The sequence below is a fragment of the Micromys minutus genome, assembly GCF_963924665.1.
Source record: "Micromys minutus genome assembly, chromosome: 7".
Classification (NCBI taxonomy): domain Eukaryota; kingdom Metazoa; phylum Chordata; class Mammalia; order Rodentia; family Muridae; genus Micromys; species Micromys minutus.
The window spans coordinates 56,304,937-56,325,607 of NC_137976.1; the positions used below are offsets into that span (position 1 = coordinate 56,304,937).

The following is a 20,671-nucleotide window of genomic DNA, read 5'->3' on the forward strand; positions in this document are numbered from 1 at the left end:
TTCCCGAGAAAGGCCTGGAGCTCCACAAGCAGGCTTGTCTGGACAGGGATCTGTCTTTTCCACCTCCTAGTGCTGAGATTATAAGCCTATACCATCATGTCCAGGTTTCTCCTAGTGCTGAGATTATAAGCCTATACCATCATGTCCAGGTTTCTCCTAGTGCTGAGATTATAAGCCTATACCATCATGTCCAGGTTTTTCCTGGTGCTGAGATTATAAACCTTTACCATCATGTCCAGGTTTTTCCTAGTGCTGAGATTATAAACCTATACCATCATGTCCAGGTTTTTCCTAGTGCTGAGATTATAAGCTTATACCATCATGTCCAGGTTTCTCCTAGTGCTGAGATTATAAGCCTATACCATCATGTCCAGGTTTCTCTAGTGCTGAGATTATAAACCTATACCATCATGTCCAGGTTTTTTGAGCTTCTGTGGCTCAAAGCTAGAACGTGACATTGTATAGTAAGCACTTGACTACATGAGCTATCTCTTCAGCTATAAATTAGGAGAATTCAAATAAGTCAGACCATCATTTCTAGTTCAGGTAAGCCTTTTCTATCAGTTAAGGCCTAGGCAGGGTTAAAAAAAAATCTGCCCTACCCCCAAGAGAAAAATCTACTAGCAGATTATCCCCTGACTCAAGTCTTAATATTTCTCTATGGTGGATGGCCTCTGGCTCAATTGGAAGATTCTGAATTTGCCAATTTGTAAAACTGTATCTCTTTGGGCCTAAAACGGTATTCACACTATGTCCCTGGAGACACAGACTATATAAAAAGCAACTCTTTTGTTAAACAGGCCCTACCTGTTATTAACACTTGATGGCTGTTTGGGGAGGGACAATCATTCTTTTTGGAGGGTGTTTCCACTGGCAGGTTCCCATGTACACAGCAATACTCACTGACTTAGTGGGTTATCAAAAAAAAAAAGACATGAATTTTGGAGAGACATGCTAGTGGGATGTGGGAGAAGCTGAAGGGGAGAATGAGGTAGACACAGTTATATTTCATACATGTATGTACATGTATAAACTCATACATACAGAAAAATTAGAACTGAAAAGTAGAATACACAAATTTCAGGTCACAAAAGCCACAATTCTGTAAAGGCTCCTTTGAAATACAATCCTGAGTAAAAACAGCCACCCGGGGAACCTGAGGATTTCAGGAGATTTTGTTTACTCTGCCGAGAGCAAGCTGTGGTGGCTTGAATGAGACTCTTCTCCAGGGCTCATGAATTTAAACTCTTGCTCCCTGCTTGGTGGCACTATTTGGGGAGGTCTCAGGGGTGTGGCCTTGTTGGAGGAAGTGTGTCACAGGAGCCATTTCTAGTTCCCTCTCTCTGCTCCAAGCCTATGATGAAGGATGTGATCCCTCTCTGGCATGCTCCTGCAGCCACGCCTGCCGCTTGTTTGCTGTGCACCATGAATGGACTCTTACCCTCCGGAACTGTAAGTCCAAATATGCTCTCTCTTCTTAAGTTGTCTTAGTCACGGTGTTTTCTACAGCAACATAGAAGTAACTACTACACAAGTATGTACTTGTGTTGGTTTAAGACAAGGAATTCCAAATATTCAGAAATGAATAAGTGAGTGAGTCCAGTCACTCTGACTATCTTAAATGTCATTTCACTCCATGGGTAATATAACTCTCTGTCAATACTGTTAACTGCTGGAGTCAGCCCTGCTTAATCCAGGCCCCACTATGGCTGTCCTCAGTGGTCGCTTACCTCACAGACTGTCCCATCAGCCTCCCCTGCTCTATTCTGCGCCTCCAGAAGAGTAATTCGAGAGGAGAGTCTTTCTGAAATCAAAGAAGCAGTACCTTTAGAGAATACATGCGGATCATTTGAAAACTGATATAGCTGTACCCAGGCTACTTGAAAAACACCGAATAATAAAAAGAAGTACAGTACTTTGAGGGAGGTAAGACTTCTGCCTCCAGAGCATGAGATATCATTTACCACACAACATGACAGACACCATACATAACAGAATGCTGTATGAGAATGACCATGAGAGGCATGTTCTAGATAGTGTGACGCTTGAAAGGCTGTAGATGTAAAGACATGTGACCTGGAGTAGTTATGCTATAATCTGAAATTCTACTGTTCGAATTGTGTATCTTTGCACAGTTGCACCTAACCATGTCCCAATCTTCTTTAAGAGATGTTCAGACATTACATTTTAACACTAAAGGGGATCTACCTTTTAGTTGCAATCTCAAAGCCCCAATGAGGACACAAATGCCATAATATGAAGAGGTTACAGGGCAAGATAGACAGCTGGGATCAGGGCCCCTGTCTTAATGTGCAGCTATAACGTGGGTACCAATACCCTGGAAGATAAAGACTACTGAACCCCAATCCTGGAGATACTCCAGGAAGCTTATATTGTCTGAAAAGCTGAATAAACTAAAGAAAGAGCATGCAGTTTTTATACAGCATCTCAATGCCTTATCATGACCACCTGGAGCCCACATTTGACTCCTAACTTATCCTTCAACCCCCCCTTGTATTGCTAATGTTTTTTCACTCTATGACAACTCAGAGCTTCTTTCTGTTCTACAAACATATCAAATTCGTTCACACATCACACTTGTTCGGCTCTGTCCCCTGATTAATATTTCCTTTGCACGACTGCCCTGTCTTTAGTCATTTGAATGTCAAGCTCCCAGAGAGGCCTATCTTGACCTCTGTAGTCCTGCCTTTCTTTTACCTCAGATATACTTGCAGGATTCCATTTCATTTCCATCTTAAAATCTATTATTCTAAAATGTTCTTTTTTATACATGTTTATGGGTGTCTTGCACTGTAAAATGTTCATAGCTCTATCTACAGCACAGAATAGTGCGGCTCACAGGCCAGGAAGAATACCCATGAAACATGAATTCAAGACAGTACCTGTATTATGCTCAGACACTGAATATCCCCGAGAAAGATGTAGAAAACTGAGATGGAAGGGACAGGACAAAAACTCAAAGGCCATTTATGACAGTACACAGAAAAGCCAGGGCAAAGAATGCTAAGGCCAATGACCCCCAAGGGACAGAGAATGGAAATCACAGAACCTGCAAAGCACATGACAACCACGTGAACAGGACAGAAGCTGCTTGAAAAATGGTAGAATAAAAATTATAAATAAAGTATCAAAAAGGTGCTTTAAGTGGGTTAAGTAATGAGCTGAATTTGTGGCTTTACTGGCAATGTTAGCAATATTTTTAATAATTATGCATTTAATAACACATAATTTCCAGATAGGAGCTAGGTAGGAAACTATTAAACGGCTACATGAATAAATTGGATCTAGTTTTTTGATGTTAGGTGATGTCCCCTCTGACTTGTACACAATACAACACAACACAGTAGTCGGACGTGCTAGATCAATGGTTCTCAACCTGTGGGTCACAACCCCTTGGGGGGTCTAATGACCCATCACAGGGGTTCCATATCAGATACCCTGCATACCAGATATTTACATTAAGATTCATAACAGTAGCAAAATTGCAGTTATGATATAGCAATGAAAATAATTTTATGGGTGGGGTCACCACAACATGAGGAACTGACTGTGTTAATGGTCAAGGTGTTTGGAAGGGTGAAAAATACTCTCCTAGAGGAGAGTTGTAAGACATCACCACCACAGGCTACTGAACTGAGGAGGGTCTCATGAAGCACAAGATGAACAGAAGACAGGTCCAAGAGATGCCTTCGTTCTCGCCGACTGTGAAGTCCAGTGGAACAAAAGGCTGGTGTGCTCAGCCTAATCCAGCAAGATGTTGTGCAGTGGAAACTGTTCTTCAGGTGTTTGGGTCAAGCAAACTGAACAGGTTCTCTGCCCTTAAAAAGCTCATACCAGTGTTCCGAGGGCTTACAATACACAAGGCAAACACTGACCATCCTCATCCATCAGTCAGTGTGTAAAGGAAGCTGCAGGAGCACAAGGACTTAACCCAGGATGAAGACTGAGTTCCTAAAGAAGACAGCCCTGGGTGAGGGCTGACACTGCAGAGCAAGGCTGACAGGAGTCTAAGCAGATGGGAACAAGACAGGAGCCGACAGGGACCCGGCCTGCAGTTCCTGTCCTCATTTTTCCTACTTAGAACAAATTCAGCATCTTAGTAAAGTCCGATTCGGGCCATACTTCCTAGAAGATATCCTTGTCAGTTCCAAATGAATATAAAGTATTCTGAAATCCTGTGGCATTTATAGCATATGTCAGAAAATGTAATCCTGATATAAGCACCAGCACAGTTCTCGGCTGCTCAGTATGCATTAGTTTTCTCTTGATAACTGCCAGTCTGCTGCCTGAGATCCTTGGAGCGCAAGGTCAGCTACGTGCATATATGCACAGCAGTCAGAGCAGGGGCACTTATGGGATAGGAAGACAGAGTTACGTTTCTTATTTATACATACCGTTCTCAGCTTTCAGTTCCTCCAGCTCTATAGAACTAAGGAGCAAGGCTCCCTTCTCATTCTCTAGCTCTATCAGTCTCTTCTGTAACGAGGCGACATTCTCCTCCATGACCGCCTACATCGTAGAGAGACAACAAATTAGTGATTACCTAGTGCAAGCTCTCACACTGATGCCCAGAGGGCCTCTAATATGTATAGCATCTGAAAGTTCTCCAGCTACGAGGATGCTTTAGGAACAGCATCTACTCCTCTGCCTGGTGAATGCTATCCCATAAGCTTCCAGTTCACTGGATTTTGAACCTAAGATAGAAGCCTGGGTTATAAAGATAGAAAGCCCAAGTCAACTGTGCATGAAAGAACATTTTAAAAGTTCACAAGCAACGCCTTACATTAGATCTGATTAAAGCCAGCCAGGAACAAGGCCTGGAGGCAAATGAACAAACAGCAAGAGGGTTCTCTCAAAAGGAGGAACTGTTATTGCTGTCCTTGCATTTTTCCCATTTATAACAAAATGTTCTGCTTAACTTATATATTCAGAATGTCTGTTTCTCTTAATGATGGGAAAGTATCTGCATTAAGTCTCCAGGTTTTTACTTTTTACACATTTGATCCTACAAGGGGCTTGCTTATACATTTTTCCATGCAATTCCATTGAACTGCTATGTTAGGCTACAGAGTTTGCACAGAAACTACAGGATATATGTTTAGGGTTTGGGACTTCTATCTAGAGGAAAGTTTCTAGTTTGAAATAAAACAAAATTCCAATAAAAATAGCTCTAGGCATTCTATCTTGAAAAATAAGAAAGCCTTGGGGAGGATCAAAACTGCAGTGTGAGGGACCCAAACAGAGGAGGGAAGACCGTCAAGAGGAGTTAACCGTCTATACATTCAGCCTAACCTCCTACCAAACAGTAAATGGTATAACCCTTGGGATGGCCTGAGGCAGAAATACCCAACTAAGTTTTGGGGTTCTCTGCCACAGGCAACATTATTTGCTGAATGCTTCAGTTTTAGAAACAACAAAACAGGCCCTCTCAAACGAAACATTTATAGCATTTAGGACTCAATACAACACTCATGACAGAGAGAAACAGGAAACTGATTGATTCTCAAGGAAAAATACAACCAACCCAGACAAATCACAAACAAAATGATGCAAACTTTGAATTAGCAAGCAAGAACTTATGTATACTGTGGTGACAGCAATTGAACCCAGGACTTTTTGCAGGCTCAGCAAGTGCTCTCCCACTGAGCTAAATTCCTGCCCCTTGGTTTTTTGTTTTGAGTCAGAGCCTCACAAATTAGCTCAGTCCTGTTTCTACCTCCTAAATTTTGGGCTTACAAGGATATGCTACCATGTGTGGCAGCAAACTAGGATTTTAAAGAGAATATTATAACTACAGTAAGACATATTATATCAGCAGTAAATGAAAGACAGGAACTTTAAGCACAAGACAAACAAACTAGAAAATGAAAAAGTTTGAAAATCTAGGATAGAAAATCACAAATATGAAATGAAAAATCCAATGAGAACAGAATGCACAGAAAAGTTATTATAAAACAGTCACACTTTTTTCACATACAAGCTTATATCTGTGAAAGGAAAGGAAGGAAGAAAGGAAGGAAGAAGGAAAGACTCAACAAAGGAAGAAAATTGCAAAGAAAACCACAAGTGACTACATCACAAAGATCAAGAGACGGTCTTCTAAAGCTCAGTGGGAAATGATACTTTCATCTATAGGAACGATCATTTGCAGAACTGCTGAGACCATGTAAGTCAGAAGACTGTAGAATTAATATATGGTCTATCAATACCCTGGTGTTCAACAAAGCCAATGATAAAATTTTCAAAGCAAAAATAAATTTTAAAAAGAGGTTTCCTATCTGAAACAAAACAGGATAGATGAGACAGCCGAAGAAGACTCAAAGTGACAAAGGCAAAACCAAACTAAACCTGTCAATGTAGAGGTCTACGGGCAGCAAGGACTACAGCTGATATAATGATATAATTAGCTACACAGGAGGTGGGAGCATCCATCACCAGATGCATCCCATGCCTGCAAGCACACACTGAGGAACTGCACCCACAGGAGACAGTGCTTTACACAGAGTGACATCAGAAGATTGTGGGGGCTTCTACTTGCTTTACTAATAAAATGTTACTGGAACAGGACAACCATTTGTTTACCTTTTACCTCTGCGTTTGCTCTACAATGGCAATTTAAAAGAATAAATGCAACAAGAGATACAAATCACAAAACAAGGGAGGAAAAGGGTACATGATGCATGGTCAAATTTGTAAGAAACCATATGAAATCCTGAGGGAAGTGGAAGAGCAGCCCATGCTTGACAGCATACTTTGCGGCTGACGACAGTATGCTATACCTTATTTTTTTTAAAGATTTATTTCTTTACCTTATATACAATGTTCTGCCTGCACAGCAAGAAGAGGGAGCCAGATCTCATTATAAATGGTTGTAAGCCTCCATGTGGGTGCTGGGAATTGAACTCAGGACCTCTGGAAGGACAGCCAGTGCTCTTAACCTCTAAGCCCTCTCTCCTGCCCATGTTATGCCTTATTAAGAGTTTGGCTACCATAGCTGAATACATCTGACAGAACACACTCATGGTATACTTACGATTTACGCATTTTAATGGTTTGTAACCCTTATCTCAAGAGAAAAGACTCCCTCAACTAACGACCAATACTGAACTCTTGTCATCAATACACAAACTGAAATATCTGGAGAAAAAGGTCCTGATGCCAGTAGCCTACTGTGACATTTAGAAAACATTAAGATGAACTGATGCACAGAGAAAGACAGAAGAACAGCCAGTAAAGCAAATACCTACAGTCAATGTTGCGGTACTATCTGGAGGGAGGGATATGAGCACTCATGAAACTGTGTCTATCTGTCTGAATTGCTAGAAAATGTCTTAGTAAATGCAAATGTTTTTTTTCCTTGTGGGGAAGCTACTTTAATGCATTTCAGGGTCCTATTCAGATAGTCATCCCCCTAAAAGCATTTCATTGGGCAGAAAAATGCACATTTACACTCTTTCTCATTAGAGCCCTTAAGTACAGCAAATACATACAGATTACAGAGAAATTCACATTTAATTACCTGTATGCCCTCATTATAAACATCTGGTAAAGAAGTCTGAGATGCTGTTTCATGTTTTTGCAAGGTTGGTTTATTTACAAATTGGCTAATTTCTTTCGCTTTTTGCTGGAGTTGATCTAAGGAAGAAAAAACAAACATGCATATCTGAGGAAACCAAGACAAGCACACAGGAACGAGGTCTGCTTCTAATCTGAAACCTCTACTGATACACCACATTCAGCTACCTAATTAAGATTACGGTGCCAAGTATATTCTTTACTGTTCGGATCAAAGAGCATCTCGGTAAACTACTTTCTTCAAAGGAAAAAGAAGCATATGGAATGTTACAGAGTCACAAAGCAAAATACAATCCTGCAATCTGCATAAAACTGGACTGGACTGGGGGGGGGTGTCACCACTGGACTGGACGGGGGGGGGGGGGTGTCACCTAGTTAAGTGCAGAGAGCCAGACAACTGCATAGTCCGTCTCCACTTCAGGAACGACTCAGAATGAGTACTGATTCTTAGGGAGCTGGAAGGGTGAATGAGAAGAAGTTTGAGGAAGGGTGGCTGGAGGTTGTGAACACACACTGTTTGCATGTATGGAATTCTCACACTGAATGCCATTAACCTGCATAAACAGTAACATGTTAATAAAGACAGACCTAGACATTGAAAATAGTCACTTTTCATTTACCCCTTAAAAATGGCTTTGATGGAGCCAGGCACACCTCTAATTCCATCACTCAGGAGGCAGAGGCGGGCGGATTTCTGAGTTTGAGGCCAGCCTGGTCTACAAAGCAAGTTCCAGGGTAGCCCAAAACTGAATGTCTTGAAAACACAAAAAGAAGAAAAAAAGAAAAAGAACAATAGCTTCAGTGGCTTATATCATAGCCTTCATGCTCCACTAAATTATTACGAGCCCGTTGAGAGTCTCCAGCAGGGTGTAAGCATGACCATAATTTGGGGAAGGGGACACCAGATATGTCCCCTTTTCCTATGATGCCCTCTAGACTTTCTGGTTAAAAACCAACCTCGTGGTACTTGCTTGCAAGTTACTTCTTCCTAACCTCTCCCAAGGGCATCCAATTCCCGTCTGTCGGTACTACAGATCCTTTAAAGAGGCTGGTGACAAGGACGATTGCAGTTCAGGGAGCTGCACTTTTGTATAAACCCCTAAAATGGTAAACTTTTAGAGTCATTTTCAACTTTTTATTAAAGTACTTTAATTAAAATACTTTAAAATGTTTCTTAAAACCTGTTTAGAAGACAAAAGTTTTCTCCAAAAGGAAAATTTCCCTACAATAAAAGCAAGAAGATGCGCCTTTAGACTTATGGATGATTTCTTGCACTTTAGTTTATGTATCTAAATGTGGCCTGACATTTCCAGAAACACATTCCATTCTGTGCATAGCAGGCACCATGGTCTTCTGCTCAGCTCTGTTTTACACATGACTTCTCAGTGCCCAGATCATGGCCGAGTAGTGTTTAGGACTGAGGCGACAATGTTAAGAGACTTAGAACTTGAGAGACAGGAGGAGGAGACCATGACAGAGGAGAGCCTTGAAGGTAGGAAGTACAGCCCACTAAGGAGGCAGAGGTGTGGCTTCATAAGCCACACACTGACCTTCCAGGAGCTGCACAGTCTGGGCCGACTCAGCAGCCTGTTCATGCTTCTCCTGAAGCAGCTTTGCGTTTTCCTCCTTCAGAGCCTCACAGGCAGACTGCAGCTCTTGCTCGTTCTTCTGAAGAATCAAAATGCAAGCTGTCTTCTCCTCCAGTTCTGTCTTGTGTCTTTGCTGGAGAGCACTATACTGCATCTCCAGGTCAACCTGGGCTTGGCCGGCTCGCTCCAACTGTCCCTGAAGCTGGTGCATCTCCTCCTGCAGGTTATGGAAGGATAACTTTCTCTCTGCCACTTCCAGTTCTACCTTTTCCATCAGGATCCTGGACTCCTGTCTTTCTGTTTCCATGGCATTTCTTAAAGTACTATGTTCCGCCTCCAGCAGCTCTAACTGCTGAGAAAGAACCTAAAACAAACAAACAAAGAACAGCAGGCATCAGGATCCACACCTACTGCACTCCCTCATTCAGGGAGCACTGATTCATTCCTAGGAGCCACGCACAGTCACTGTCTGCTTTCCAGACATTCTGGACGGTTCGCACTCATGTTTGTCATGTGTGGTATGTTTTCATATGTGCCTCTCCCATTAGAGAAGGAGCGCCACAAGGGAAGGACTCAATTCACCGTGAATAAATCAGTCTAGTCTGTGCCATGGAAGAGCTCATGGTTCAGGCACCGAAGCAGGCTGAGCATCGTACAAAAGCTCAGAGTACACCAGAGGACTATCTGGAAAGTGTTCAAGGGAAGAGGAGAAGACGGCCTTCCTTTACAGACAGCCAAATAGTCTAAAACGTAAAAGTAAGCAATGAGCCAGGTGAGGAGGTAGGGAAAAATGGTACTTCAGGTCGAGGTAGCTGGAGTTAGTATTGAGAAGACAAGGGAGGAGGGTGGAGGCTAGAATTAACACATTAAATCAGCCGAACTGATAATTAATTGTAGGGGTTAAAGAATACAAAAGAAACAAGAAGGTTTCAGTTTTATCTTTTGACTGACTAGCCCATTAAGAGAAAATATGGTTAAGGTACTTTTAAAAACGTGTTTTTGAATTGGATACGTAGCAATTACACCTACTTGTACGGTAAATGGAACTTTTCAATGAGACACAGGTGCAACATCAGATCAAGGTCACTGGCCTCTGCGATGTCAGGCAAATGCCTTCTTTTTGTGTTGGGGACATTCAAAAATCTTCTCTACTAGGGTTTTGTAACAGATGTCAGGTGCAGCTACAGATGTGCTGCAGATGTGCAATTATCCCTCCAACCCAGAAGCTTCCCTGTGTTCACCTATCCCCTCTCCACCCTCCCAAGTGCTGGAAGCCTCCATTCTGTTCTCTACTTCTCTGAGATCAGCTTTTCAGCTTCTGTATGTAAGTGAGAACATGTGATATCTGTCTTCCTATGCTTGACACGTTTCACTTACTGTAATATCCTGCATTCCTTCCACGTTGCTGCAAAAAACACAGAACTTCATTCCTCTTTTAGGACCAAGTAACATTCCATTGTGTATAGTTACAATCTATATTTATTTATTTATTATACATCCACTGACAGGTGCCCAGGCTGGCTCTGTATATCTCAACCATTGTGACTAGTGCCACAACACACACAGGAGAACACAGGTGCCTCTGCATTCTCTGGTGTACTTGGCATGGGAATATGTCTTGTCTTCTGAGCTACAAATAATACGCTTTAAGAAGGAAGGCATGCTGAGATTGCCAAGCTTGTAGGTTAGCCACCTATCTCCAGGAACAGGATACACACCAAAAGCCCTGGGGAGATAAATACTGGGGAGAAATCAATGGCAGTGGGGGCAGTCACATCTACTATAGGAGGGAAGGAGATAAGAATGCACATAATAAGGATACTGGGCAGAGGCTAGTCTGCTGGCAAACACTGTTTAGTGGGCAGGAAGAGAAACCCATGAAGGAAAAGTAAGTAAACTAAAGAAAAGCTCCAGAGGCATAGGAAGAGAACCAAGATGTGTCCCGTGCTATTGAGAACGAAGAAGCTTCAGGGATAAACGAAAACAGTAACAAATACCAGCCAGACACAGTGGCATCCCTCGAGTCCCAACACACGGGAGAATCACCGATTCAAGGGCAGCCTGAATGATGCAGAAAATCTGTTTTTAGAAAGAAATAAAAACAACCAACCACCAAGAAACAAATCGCACAAAGGTCTAGTAAAAGTAAGGCTTAAAACACATTCATAATATTTGAGAATTACAGGTGTTTTGTGATTCTTTAGAATGTCTTCAGTAATGTGGGAGTAACTTTAGCTATCATAATCTGTATGTACCAAACCCTAATATTTTTACAAGTTATTTCATGTGATTCTAAAATAGGTCCTTCATATAAATTTTTCTATTCTTAATTTATTGATGGAAAATCTGAAGCCTACTAAATCAACCAGGTATGTGTAGGAATTATCTATGTTTGGGGTTTTTTTTTTTTTTTTTTGTCTGTGACAAGGAAACAGTGATACCCACAAGAGAGCATGAGAGAGCTGTGAAGATCCACAGTGCATTAACTAGTGTGTAATCTGACGGAGGGCACACAGTGCAGCCATCCACGCAGCAAGGGCCTAGTTAGTACCACAATGAAGACCCTCACTGCCCCAGGATACCCAGAAAAACCTAGAGACCAGATATGAGTTTTATGATGAAATCAAGGGAGGAGGAAAGTTATGGCTGATTTGACTAGGCAGCAGACAGCAACAGGTGGACAAAGGCTGTGTTGCTACTGAACCAATTCTGCATTAGAATTTGGCTACCTGGATATGATGATAGGACAAGGGCACACGGAAGCCCCATGTAGGTAAGAAGAGCCAAAAATGGCAGGCATGAGTCCACACAGGATAGTGTCATGCCCTGCTAACCGAGGTCAAAGTGTGATGTTACCAGAAAGCCCCGAGCCTGGTGTAAAATGGCTGACTCCTTTTACCAGCAGGGATTCTCTGTTTCTGACCTTGTCTGGGAAGTATGAAATCCCTGAACCCTCTACCTGCAGAACGTAGGTTCAGCTTCCCTTCTCCAGATAAGAAACCCATTCATTCATCAAGCACCCAGAATGCCTCTCCCCATGCTAATGAGGCATCTCAGTAACCCCAGCCTTCAGTCAATGAACCTGCCCACCCTGGATATTTCTACTCCCTTCCTGCACTTGATTCACTTCTCAAAGTGTACTCACAGGCCGTCTGAAACCCTGCTTGTCAACTCTGCTCCCTTCATCCTCATGGGCCGGTGGCCACTAACCCAGGGAGAAGGGAGACCAATAGGCAGCAAGACGAGGGAAGGCCCGAGGCAGGCAATGCTTGTCTTAACACTCTGTCACCAGCGGTTAAGCACGGATGGCACCAACCTCTGAAGGCTCGCAGGCTTTTATTCCTGCTGCCCAACAAGCTAATGTACAAAGGGACTCTGCCCCTGGCGGGCAGTAGGTAGAAACCACAAAGGATACCTGGTTTCTCTGTTCTGCTGAAGTCAGCTCCTTCTGTAGCAGGTCCACAACCTGAGCTCGGCCCAGCAAGGCTTCTTCGTGTTCCTCAAGCTTCCTCTGCATCACCCTCAATTTCTGGAAGAAAACATTTTAGGCATAATTACAGATAAACAAGACAATTATTTGCCTACCCTTCAAAATGCCACATGTACCTATAAGGCTATTTTTTAGAGCATGGAACACAAGAGATTAAGGAGTGAGTGGACACCAGGATGCCATGGCCCATCCTGAAACAAGAGAATCTCCAAAAAGCCTTCTCCAGAATGACATCAACCAAACCCAAATGCAAGCAAGGCCTTGAATCAGGGTGCCTAATATACTCAAAATAAAATGACACACACTCACTTTCAAAGTTAATATAGTTTCTGTCCAGTCCCTAAAAAGCATAGGTAACATGCATTTCTTACCTACAAGAGAGCAATCTGTATATGCAAAAACCATTTCTCTTCTGTTTTCAATCACAGGACAGGCACTTGAAAAATACCCATTGAATAAATAAATCAATATATACAGTCAGTATTCTATTTTTCAAAGCAGTGTACTCTGAAGCTCCATGTAGTAGTACATTCTGAACGACTGCTTAGAACTTGTAACAAGTTTCACTCAAGAACAGGCATGAGAGGCTGGAAAGGACAGGACAATTGGCAAAGTCTTTGAGATCTTTGTTAAACCCTGGAATTCATATAAAGACCCAGGTGGGACAAGTCTGTAATCCCAGCTCTGAGGAGGTGGAAGCAGGGTTCCAGAGGCTTGCTAGCCAGGCAGTTTAGCCTAGCCTAATTAGTCAGCTAGGCCAATATGAGACCCCGTCTCAGAGGGGGGAAAATCCAGGCAAATGGCTCCTTAGGAAAGAATGAAATCCAAAGTTGTCCTCTGGCCTGCAAATTACATGTACACACACATGTGCATGCACACTTATATACATAAACATGCATCGGCACATACACAAAGATACCTCAAACACAGATCAAACAGAGTGCCACTAAAGCACCTCTTACTACTACACAGTTCTACATTCTAAGTACAAATGTTAGTACATGGTAAACTCCAAAACAATGAAGTCAATTTTCAGTATCTACTCAATGAACTTAAAAAAAAAAACTTTAAAAAAAGACTTTGTTGCTTCAAACTCATTTCTCTCTTTTAATTGACTTCATCAATTTGAAGTTGTGGATCAGGCTTAGGGCATGAATGGTAGGCATAAGAGAGCAAATGGAAGAGAAGCCAGCCCGCGCTCACCCCAGAGATTGCCACGCAAGCTCCATCCAGATAAGGAAAAGAGGAAAGTAAGGTCAGGACACAGAATTGACAGGCGACAAAAGACAGGGCACCAATAAGAAGCCAAGAGTCGCACGGTGGCTGCATGGAGGGCCGTGGGGAAGGGCGGTGGCTGGCAAGTGGCTGTGAGGTTTTGATTACATGTTAACAAAATGACAGTCCTTCTACCGAGTTCGAGCAACAAACCTGTTGCATCTCTGTTTCCACGTCTGACTGGGTTACTAACTGAAGGAGCTCATCTTCGTGGAGACGAACCTGTGTCTCAAAGCGGGCGTCTTTCTCTCGGACCACCTGCTGCATGGAACTCAACTGAAGACACACACCAGAGAAACTATACAGGTTACACTCCAGAGCATTTCACGGACAACGAGTACAGCCTACTCTGCAGCAACAGCACTCACCACTGAGAGAGCAGCTCCCTAAACCTCAGCTCTGAATAGCCAGGGCTAAAATGTTGGGAGAGCAAAAGGCACAGCAGCAACTTCCAACAGGAGAGAAAGCCTGCTCTCAGACTCAGAATCAACTCGTAAATTTAAGAGACATGTTCATGAATACTAAAAATGCCTTAAGTATTCAAGAGTTGTTTTTGTTTTAGTTCTGAAAAGATCAGAAAACCAAGCCTACAAGTGAAGTTAGATTCTGTTAACCCCTGGTGCTTCTTTGTGTCAGAAGCATGCTCAAAGACAGCTCCACACCCCACGGAAGAGAGCAACTAAAGCTCACAAACAAACATTATTCAAGACCCTCTACAAATGGAAATCCAAAGCTTCTTTTCTTGGTAAGGTTTTCCAAGATTTGCTCTGACTAAAGCATTGGGTGTGTTCGAAAAGGCACAGCACCTCCCAGAGCTGGGCTGTCACTTCCTGCAGGCTTCTCTTACTGCACTTTTCTTCTCTACCCTTTCCAACTCTTCTCCCCAACTCAAGAACACAGCTTGGCCAGAGAATTACCTATCGCTTGGGACTTGTTTAAACTCCATCTTTTCCATGTTAGTTTCTATAACTGCCATGTTCTCAAAATACTTTTTCTTGAAAAACCTTGATGCTAATGTTACTTTTGTCATTCTTATCTATGAGACAGGGTCTCGCTGTGCAGTCCAGGCTGGCCTGGAACTTGCCATGTGGCCAACACTGGTCTCAAACTCATGACCCGTACACTTCATCCTTTTGAATGCTAGAATAATGGCTGTGCCACCACACTTGGCCTTCAGTATTTTATTTGGAGTAGCTTGCTCCACGATGGGTCTATTAACATATTCCTATGTCCTGGTTTGTTTCAAGCAACTTAAAAATGCGTAACATTTCCCTTTCTACACTGTATATAGTGATGCACATTAAAACCCAATAGATATTAATAGGATAAACTTATCAATTTCTGGATATATGATTCTTACTGTGTATACAACTGTAGCCCATTCCTAGATAGAAGATATCTCTGTTATCAATGTATCTGATAGGTAAAATCAGCAATGTGCTACATACAAAGACCCTCCAGGGATTAAAAATGTGTCATGATCCAAAAGCATCCTCTAAGAACTACGTGGTAGGTTGTCAGACAGGAAACTGAGAAAAAAACAGAGTTGAGTTGAGGGAGCCAGTGCAAGCTGGCTGGCTCTGGCTTCAGAAAGGAGTATGAAGAAGAATGGCACATCCTAGAGCCATCAGCAGGGAATTCCAGACCCTTTACCACTTCTTTATTCATGTTCACTAAGTAACTGAAGGCTAAGATGAATCATCCTAACTAGATTTTACTTTATGGAAAGAACGGACCTAATAATTTGTATTTCTTTTCATTTATCTATCAGTCTCTTGAACTCAGCACAAGCCCACCCTAACACACAATCTTTGTGTTATTAAAACAGGGTATCTGCAACTATGGGACAAAATCAGTCATTAATAAAGTCATGGCAAGTTTACTGACATACATAGTATTTTTTTTTTTTTTTTTGAGAAGTTCTGATGTTTCCTGTTAAGAGCATCACTCACTGTGTAATCACCACACCCTCCCGGTGTGACACCCCACCTGTCACGCACGCTTTCATCTGCCAAGCTTTGGAAAGTGGCCACTGGCACTGACTTGCCACATCCATCACTCTAGGTCTCATGATACTGTATTCCAATGACGGTGCCATCATCCTACCTGGGCAGCCTGCTCTGCCTGTGTCTGGCTGAGCTGTGTTTGCAAAGCGCTGATGAGTTCTTCCTGTTCTTGGAGCTGCTGCTTCATCAGGATGAAGTCTTCCATCTCTGCAGAACTCTTATCCAACTAAGAGGGGGAAATATTCACTTAAGCAAAGGGCTGGTGGTCTTAGTTCTTTGACTTTCTCATCTGTCTTGAATACCTAGCGTACTTCATTCTAATTTCTACTTTAACACAAAAAAGAATTCTATATACTAATTTTAAAATATTATTGAATTCCTAAAGTTTGTCAAAAGAAGACAGAAGCAATAGCAACGCTGGTTTCAATATCTTTGAATGCTTACATAGGAAAGAGACAGACCAACCAGACAGTGAACATAAAAACATGGGCAGTGTTGACAATAAGTAGGAAGATATTCTATAAACAAGTCGAGGAAAAATCATGGAAATCTGGATTTGCTTGGCTTTGAGCCTGTATGAGAGAAAGGGGACAGTGACAGAGCAATATATGATGGTCTTGGGAACAGGAAAAATCCCAAGTAGCCAAGAAGTATTTGTTGGAACCCAGGGCAGCCAGTATCAGAGGAGCAGCAGCAGTTTCTGTCCTCTGGCCATGGGTAAAAAGCAGAGCATCTACAGGAACAACAATCAACAGGGCGGGGCTAATCGGGACCCGCTGATGTCTCAAACCTGAGTCACAGGCTCACAGTTAGAGCCAAATATGCAAACATACTTAGAAGAAAACATAAGGAGTGACATCAGGATAAAGAGGTCCAGAGATATACCCACTGGGAGGCTGTCTAACACGCTCCAGCATGAGGGAAAAGAGCTAAGTACAGTGGCATGTGCCTGGAATTTCAAAAACAAGAGCTGAGATGGAAAGACGGAAAGTTCAAGACAGGCCTGGGCTACAGAGTGAGACCCAGCTCATAAGCACAACAGAGGCATATAGAGAAAAAAGGGAACCTGCATGAATACGCTGCATAATTCAGTATCAACCAACCACATGAGGCCAGAGAAGCCTTACGCAGTGATATCTCCAAAAGTATTACATTTTAATATATATTATATAAATATATATATTATATGAATGTAAATATAAAATAATTTTTATCAGATGCAGTTTTGTTTTGGTCTGACTACATGACTTTTCTGTTATAGCAGGTGAGATTAAAAGAAGATTTAAAAATTCCTCTGTATGTGTGTGCTTGCAGTAGTTTCTATGGACCGCAGATACACAGATACCTGTAGACGTCAGTGGGCGTCGATCGGATCCTCAGGAACTGGAGTCACAGGTGCTTGTGAGCTTCCTGATGCAGATGCGGGGCACCTAACCTAGGTCCCCTACAATAGCAGTTAAACGTGCTCTTAGCCACCAAGCCATCTCTCAAGCCCCTTGACTGAGGTTTTACTAAGGCAATGACCAGTGTATATACACTTGATGTCAACAAGTTGATTCAGTTTGAATGTTTTTTTTTTCTGCACTTGTAAGTAATATGGTAATACGTTAATTTGAATATGCAGATAGCATGAGTAACAGCAGTAATCAAGATAAACAAGAATAAAATATAAAGTTAATTATTTTAATTATAATCAAATAGTTTTTCTAGTTCAAAAATAAACAGTTTGACTTTCAAAATGAAGATGGACTAGTGAATTCGAATTCATTCCTTTTGTATTCTTAAGCAGTAGTTCCCTGCAGACACTGCACAGTGTGGTTAGTTACTCTGTTATGGAAGTGAGCTGCCTGCAGTGTTTGGCTAGTGCAGATCAAAGTGAAGGTGGAAGGAGGCAGGTCACAAATTGGAGAAATCTACCTCCCATATGTTTGAGTACAAAAATCACAAAACAGAAGTCTATAATTTATTTTTCCTAAAACAAATCTAGAAAAGCAAATTTCACGCAAAAACAGGAATGGAAAGGGATCTAGTTAAAATACTCTACAAGATCAGTGCATATCAAGGGTTAGAGATGGCTCAGTTGTCACGGGCACGAGTTGCTCTTGCAACAGATACAGGTTTGGCTCCCACAACCATCTGTAAGTCCAGCTCCAGGGGAGCCGATGTCCTCTTCTGACCTCCATGGACACCAAGCATGCATGTAGTGCATACACGAAGGCAAAACATTCACACATAGGATAGGATGAATAATTATGTGGCATAATTAAAAAGCCAGACACGGTGACTGGTGCTGTCACACGAGCACCCCAGGCTGAGATAGGAGGACAGCTACAAGTGCTAGGGGAGACTTGAAATAAGTCAGAACTTATTTCAGAGTTAAAAATATTTTTAAAAGGTGTTCAAGACATAAAAATCAGAATTAGAAAAAGTTCAAAAAAGTAGTAATTCATCAGGAACTTGACATAAAAGAAAATTCTTTGCAAAGAAAAAACAAAACAAAAACCAGAATGTCTTGAGTTAAAAAAGAAAAAGAATAAATCTAAAAAAATCACCAAAACTACAATCAATGAAAATGATACATATACTAAAGACAAAGACAAAACACCAAAGTTAACAGAAACTGAAGCTACCAAGGGAAAAAAATAAAAAACAAAACAAAACAAAACAAAAAAAAAAAAAAAACCAAAACAATGGAGCAGAACAATTGTTGTCCATCACATAATTCAAGTTTCAGAAGACATGTGAACCATATACAGAAAGAAAACACTAAGTACGTACAAATGTCAGCAAGAACAGCACACACTACTGCAAACTCTAATTACTAACTTGGAAGGAAGGGAAGGAGGGAGGGAGGAGCAGGCAGGGAGGGTTGACAGGAGTTAGCTACTGACTACATAAAAAGAGGCATTTACAAAAAAAAAAAAAAAACAAACAGAACTCAAAGGCCATTCTTTGTCCTTCAAGTACTAGTAAATTAGAAATATATTTAAATGTATGTACATTAATTTTAAATAATAAGTACATGTGTATTATTAAGTATTGGTTTACTACCTACTGTAATGTTAATGTATACAAAATAAAACTTAATATTGATATAACCTTTTTAAAAAAGCATTTCCAATATATGTATCCATTGGCCATTAATGATTTGTTAACCTAATAATGACGAGGTGACCCACTCCTACCTGCGAGGCTTGTTCCGACTGTGCCTGGTCCAGCTGGGCTTGCAAACTGTTAATTAACTTCTCTTTCTCCTGGAGCTCATGTTTTATTTCTTCTACTTTCATCTCTTCTTCTATTGAACTCTTATCATGCTGAAAAATGTAATGAAGTCACTTAAAAGTTGTAATTCATAAATATTTCATCCTTTACACTATTGGCCCTGTAGAGACATTTAATGGCAGTCTCATTAACTGGAACAGGAGCACTCAGGAGGCAGGAGCAGGAGGGTCTGAGTTAGAAGGCAGCCTCACATACTCCACCATGTTCACAGCAGCCTTGTTTATAACAGCCAGAAGCTGGAAAGAACCCAGATGTCCTTCAACAGAGGAATGGATACAGAAACTGTGGCACATATACACAATGGAGTACTACTCAGCTATTAGAGACAATGAGTTAGTGAAATTCCTAGGCAAATGGATGTAACTTGAAGCTATCATCCTGAGTGAGGTAACCCAGCCACAAAAGAGCACTCACGGTATGTACTTACTTGTAAGTAGATACTAGCCCAAAATCTCAGGTTACCCAAGATACAAATACCTGTGATTCCAGCTTCAAGGGATCTGACACCTTTTTGCCTCTTACCTGTCCATCCTTCCCCCCCACACCCCAGTGCCCCCACCCCTGACACTAAGTATACCACGGTTAAAGGGTTGCTGGGACTAACTGGGACTAACTGGACATCATTTATTTAACAGAGAAAGGAAATGAAGGTGTAAGATGCTAACACATTAAGGCTTTTAGGGCTAAGGAAGAAACAAGCTAAAATGAAAAGCTAAGTATAAAACAATTTTGACAACCTGGACAAACATGAAAAGGAAAAAAGTCAGTGCCTGCTACCACAGCCAGGGGAAGAGTTTCCTAGGAACCATAAAAGAGGAAAAGAATCAACTTTGAGATTTTAAAGGATTCTATTTTTCTCCTCCTCCTGTTGTACTGCAGCTTAAGTCTAGAGCCTCATACACTCCGCACAGCGGCCCTTCCCCTGAGCAAACAAGGAAAGGCAGTGTCCTCTGAGTGCTAGTCCCTGAATGCAGGCTAAGCACAGTAACAAGTAACAAGGGAAGTAACAAGGCCCTCATGGGCTATGACTCCGAACTGAAGCCTCTGCCCCCACGCCATGAATGAACATTTCTGACAATAACATAACATAACAATCAAAGAATGCAACAGACAGATTAGGGAAATAAAATGACGTCCGCTGCAGGGTGGTCTAAGCTGACTTGTGACTAGTGTGCAATGACACACCTGCCTTATAATAATTTGCACAAATGCTCCAAAAACCTGATGTTTGCTGTTCTCTAAGTAGATACCCGAATATGGCTCTGAAGGGAAAGCTGAAGAGAACGTGCCCTGAGCAACAGCACACTTTTCTAAGGATCATTTTCCTTGGTCCCTTATATCCCGAGTGGACACTGCTTTGCAGTGGCAGCCTTACAAGAGAAAGCCTCTTTACAGGGAGACCAGGGTTCATGAAACATTAATCTACCATTATT

At 41.8% G+C, this 20,671-nt stretch overlaps 1 protein-coding gene across 4 annotated transcripts in view; it reads right to left on the minus strand.

Moving 5' to 3' along the window:
* Positions 1 to 20,671, minus strand: part of GOLGB1 (golgin B1) — a 57,338-nt gene that overhangs the window by 23,215 nt on the left and 13,452 nt on the right. For all 4 annotated transcript variants that reach the window (XM_080919285.1, XM_080919286.1, XM_080919287.1 and 1 more), the window contains 8 exons: positions 19,142 to 19,270; positions 16,057 to 16,182; positions 14,104 to 14,226; positions 12,601 to 12,714; positions 9,147 to 9,549; positions 7,541 to 7,656; positions 4,416 to 4,530; positions 1,731 to 1,804 (listed from right to left, as the gene is read on the minus strand). In XM_080919285.1, coding sequence (XP_080775411.1) covers positions 1,731 to 1,804; positions 4,416 to 4,530; positions 7,541 to 7,656; positions 9,147 to 9,549; positions 12,601 to 12,714; positions 14,104 to 14,226; positions 16,057 to 16,182; positions 19,142 to 19,270 — 1,200 coding nt within the window. The remainder of the gene's footprint in view (positions 1 to 1,730; positions 1,805 to 4,415; positions 4,531 to 7,540; positions 7,657 to 9,146; positions 9,550 to 12,600; positions 12,715 to 14,103; positions 14,227 to 16,056; positions 16,183 to 19,141; positions 19,271 to 20,671) is intronic.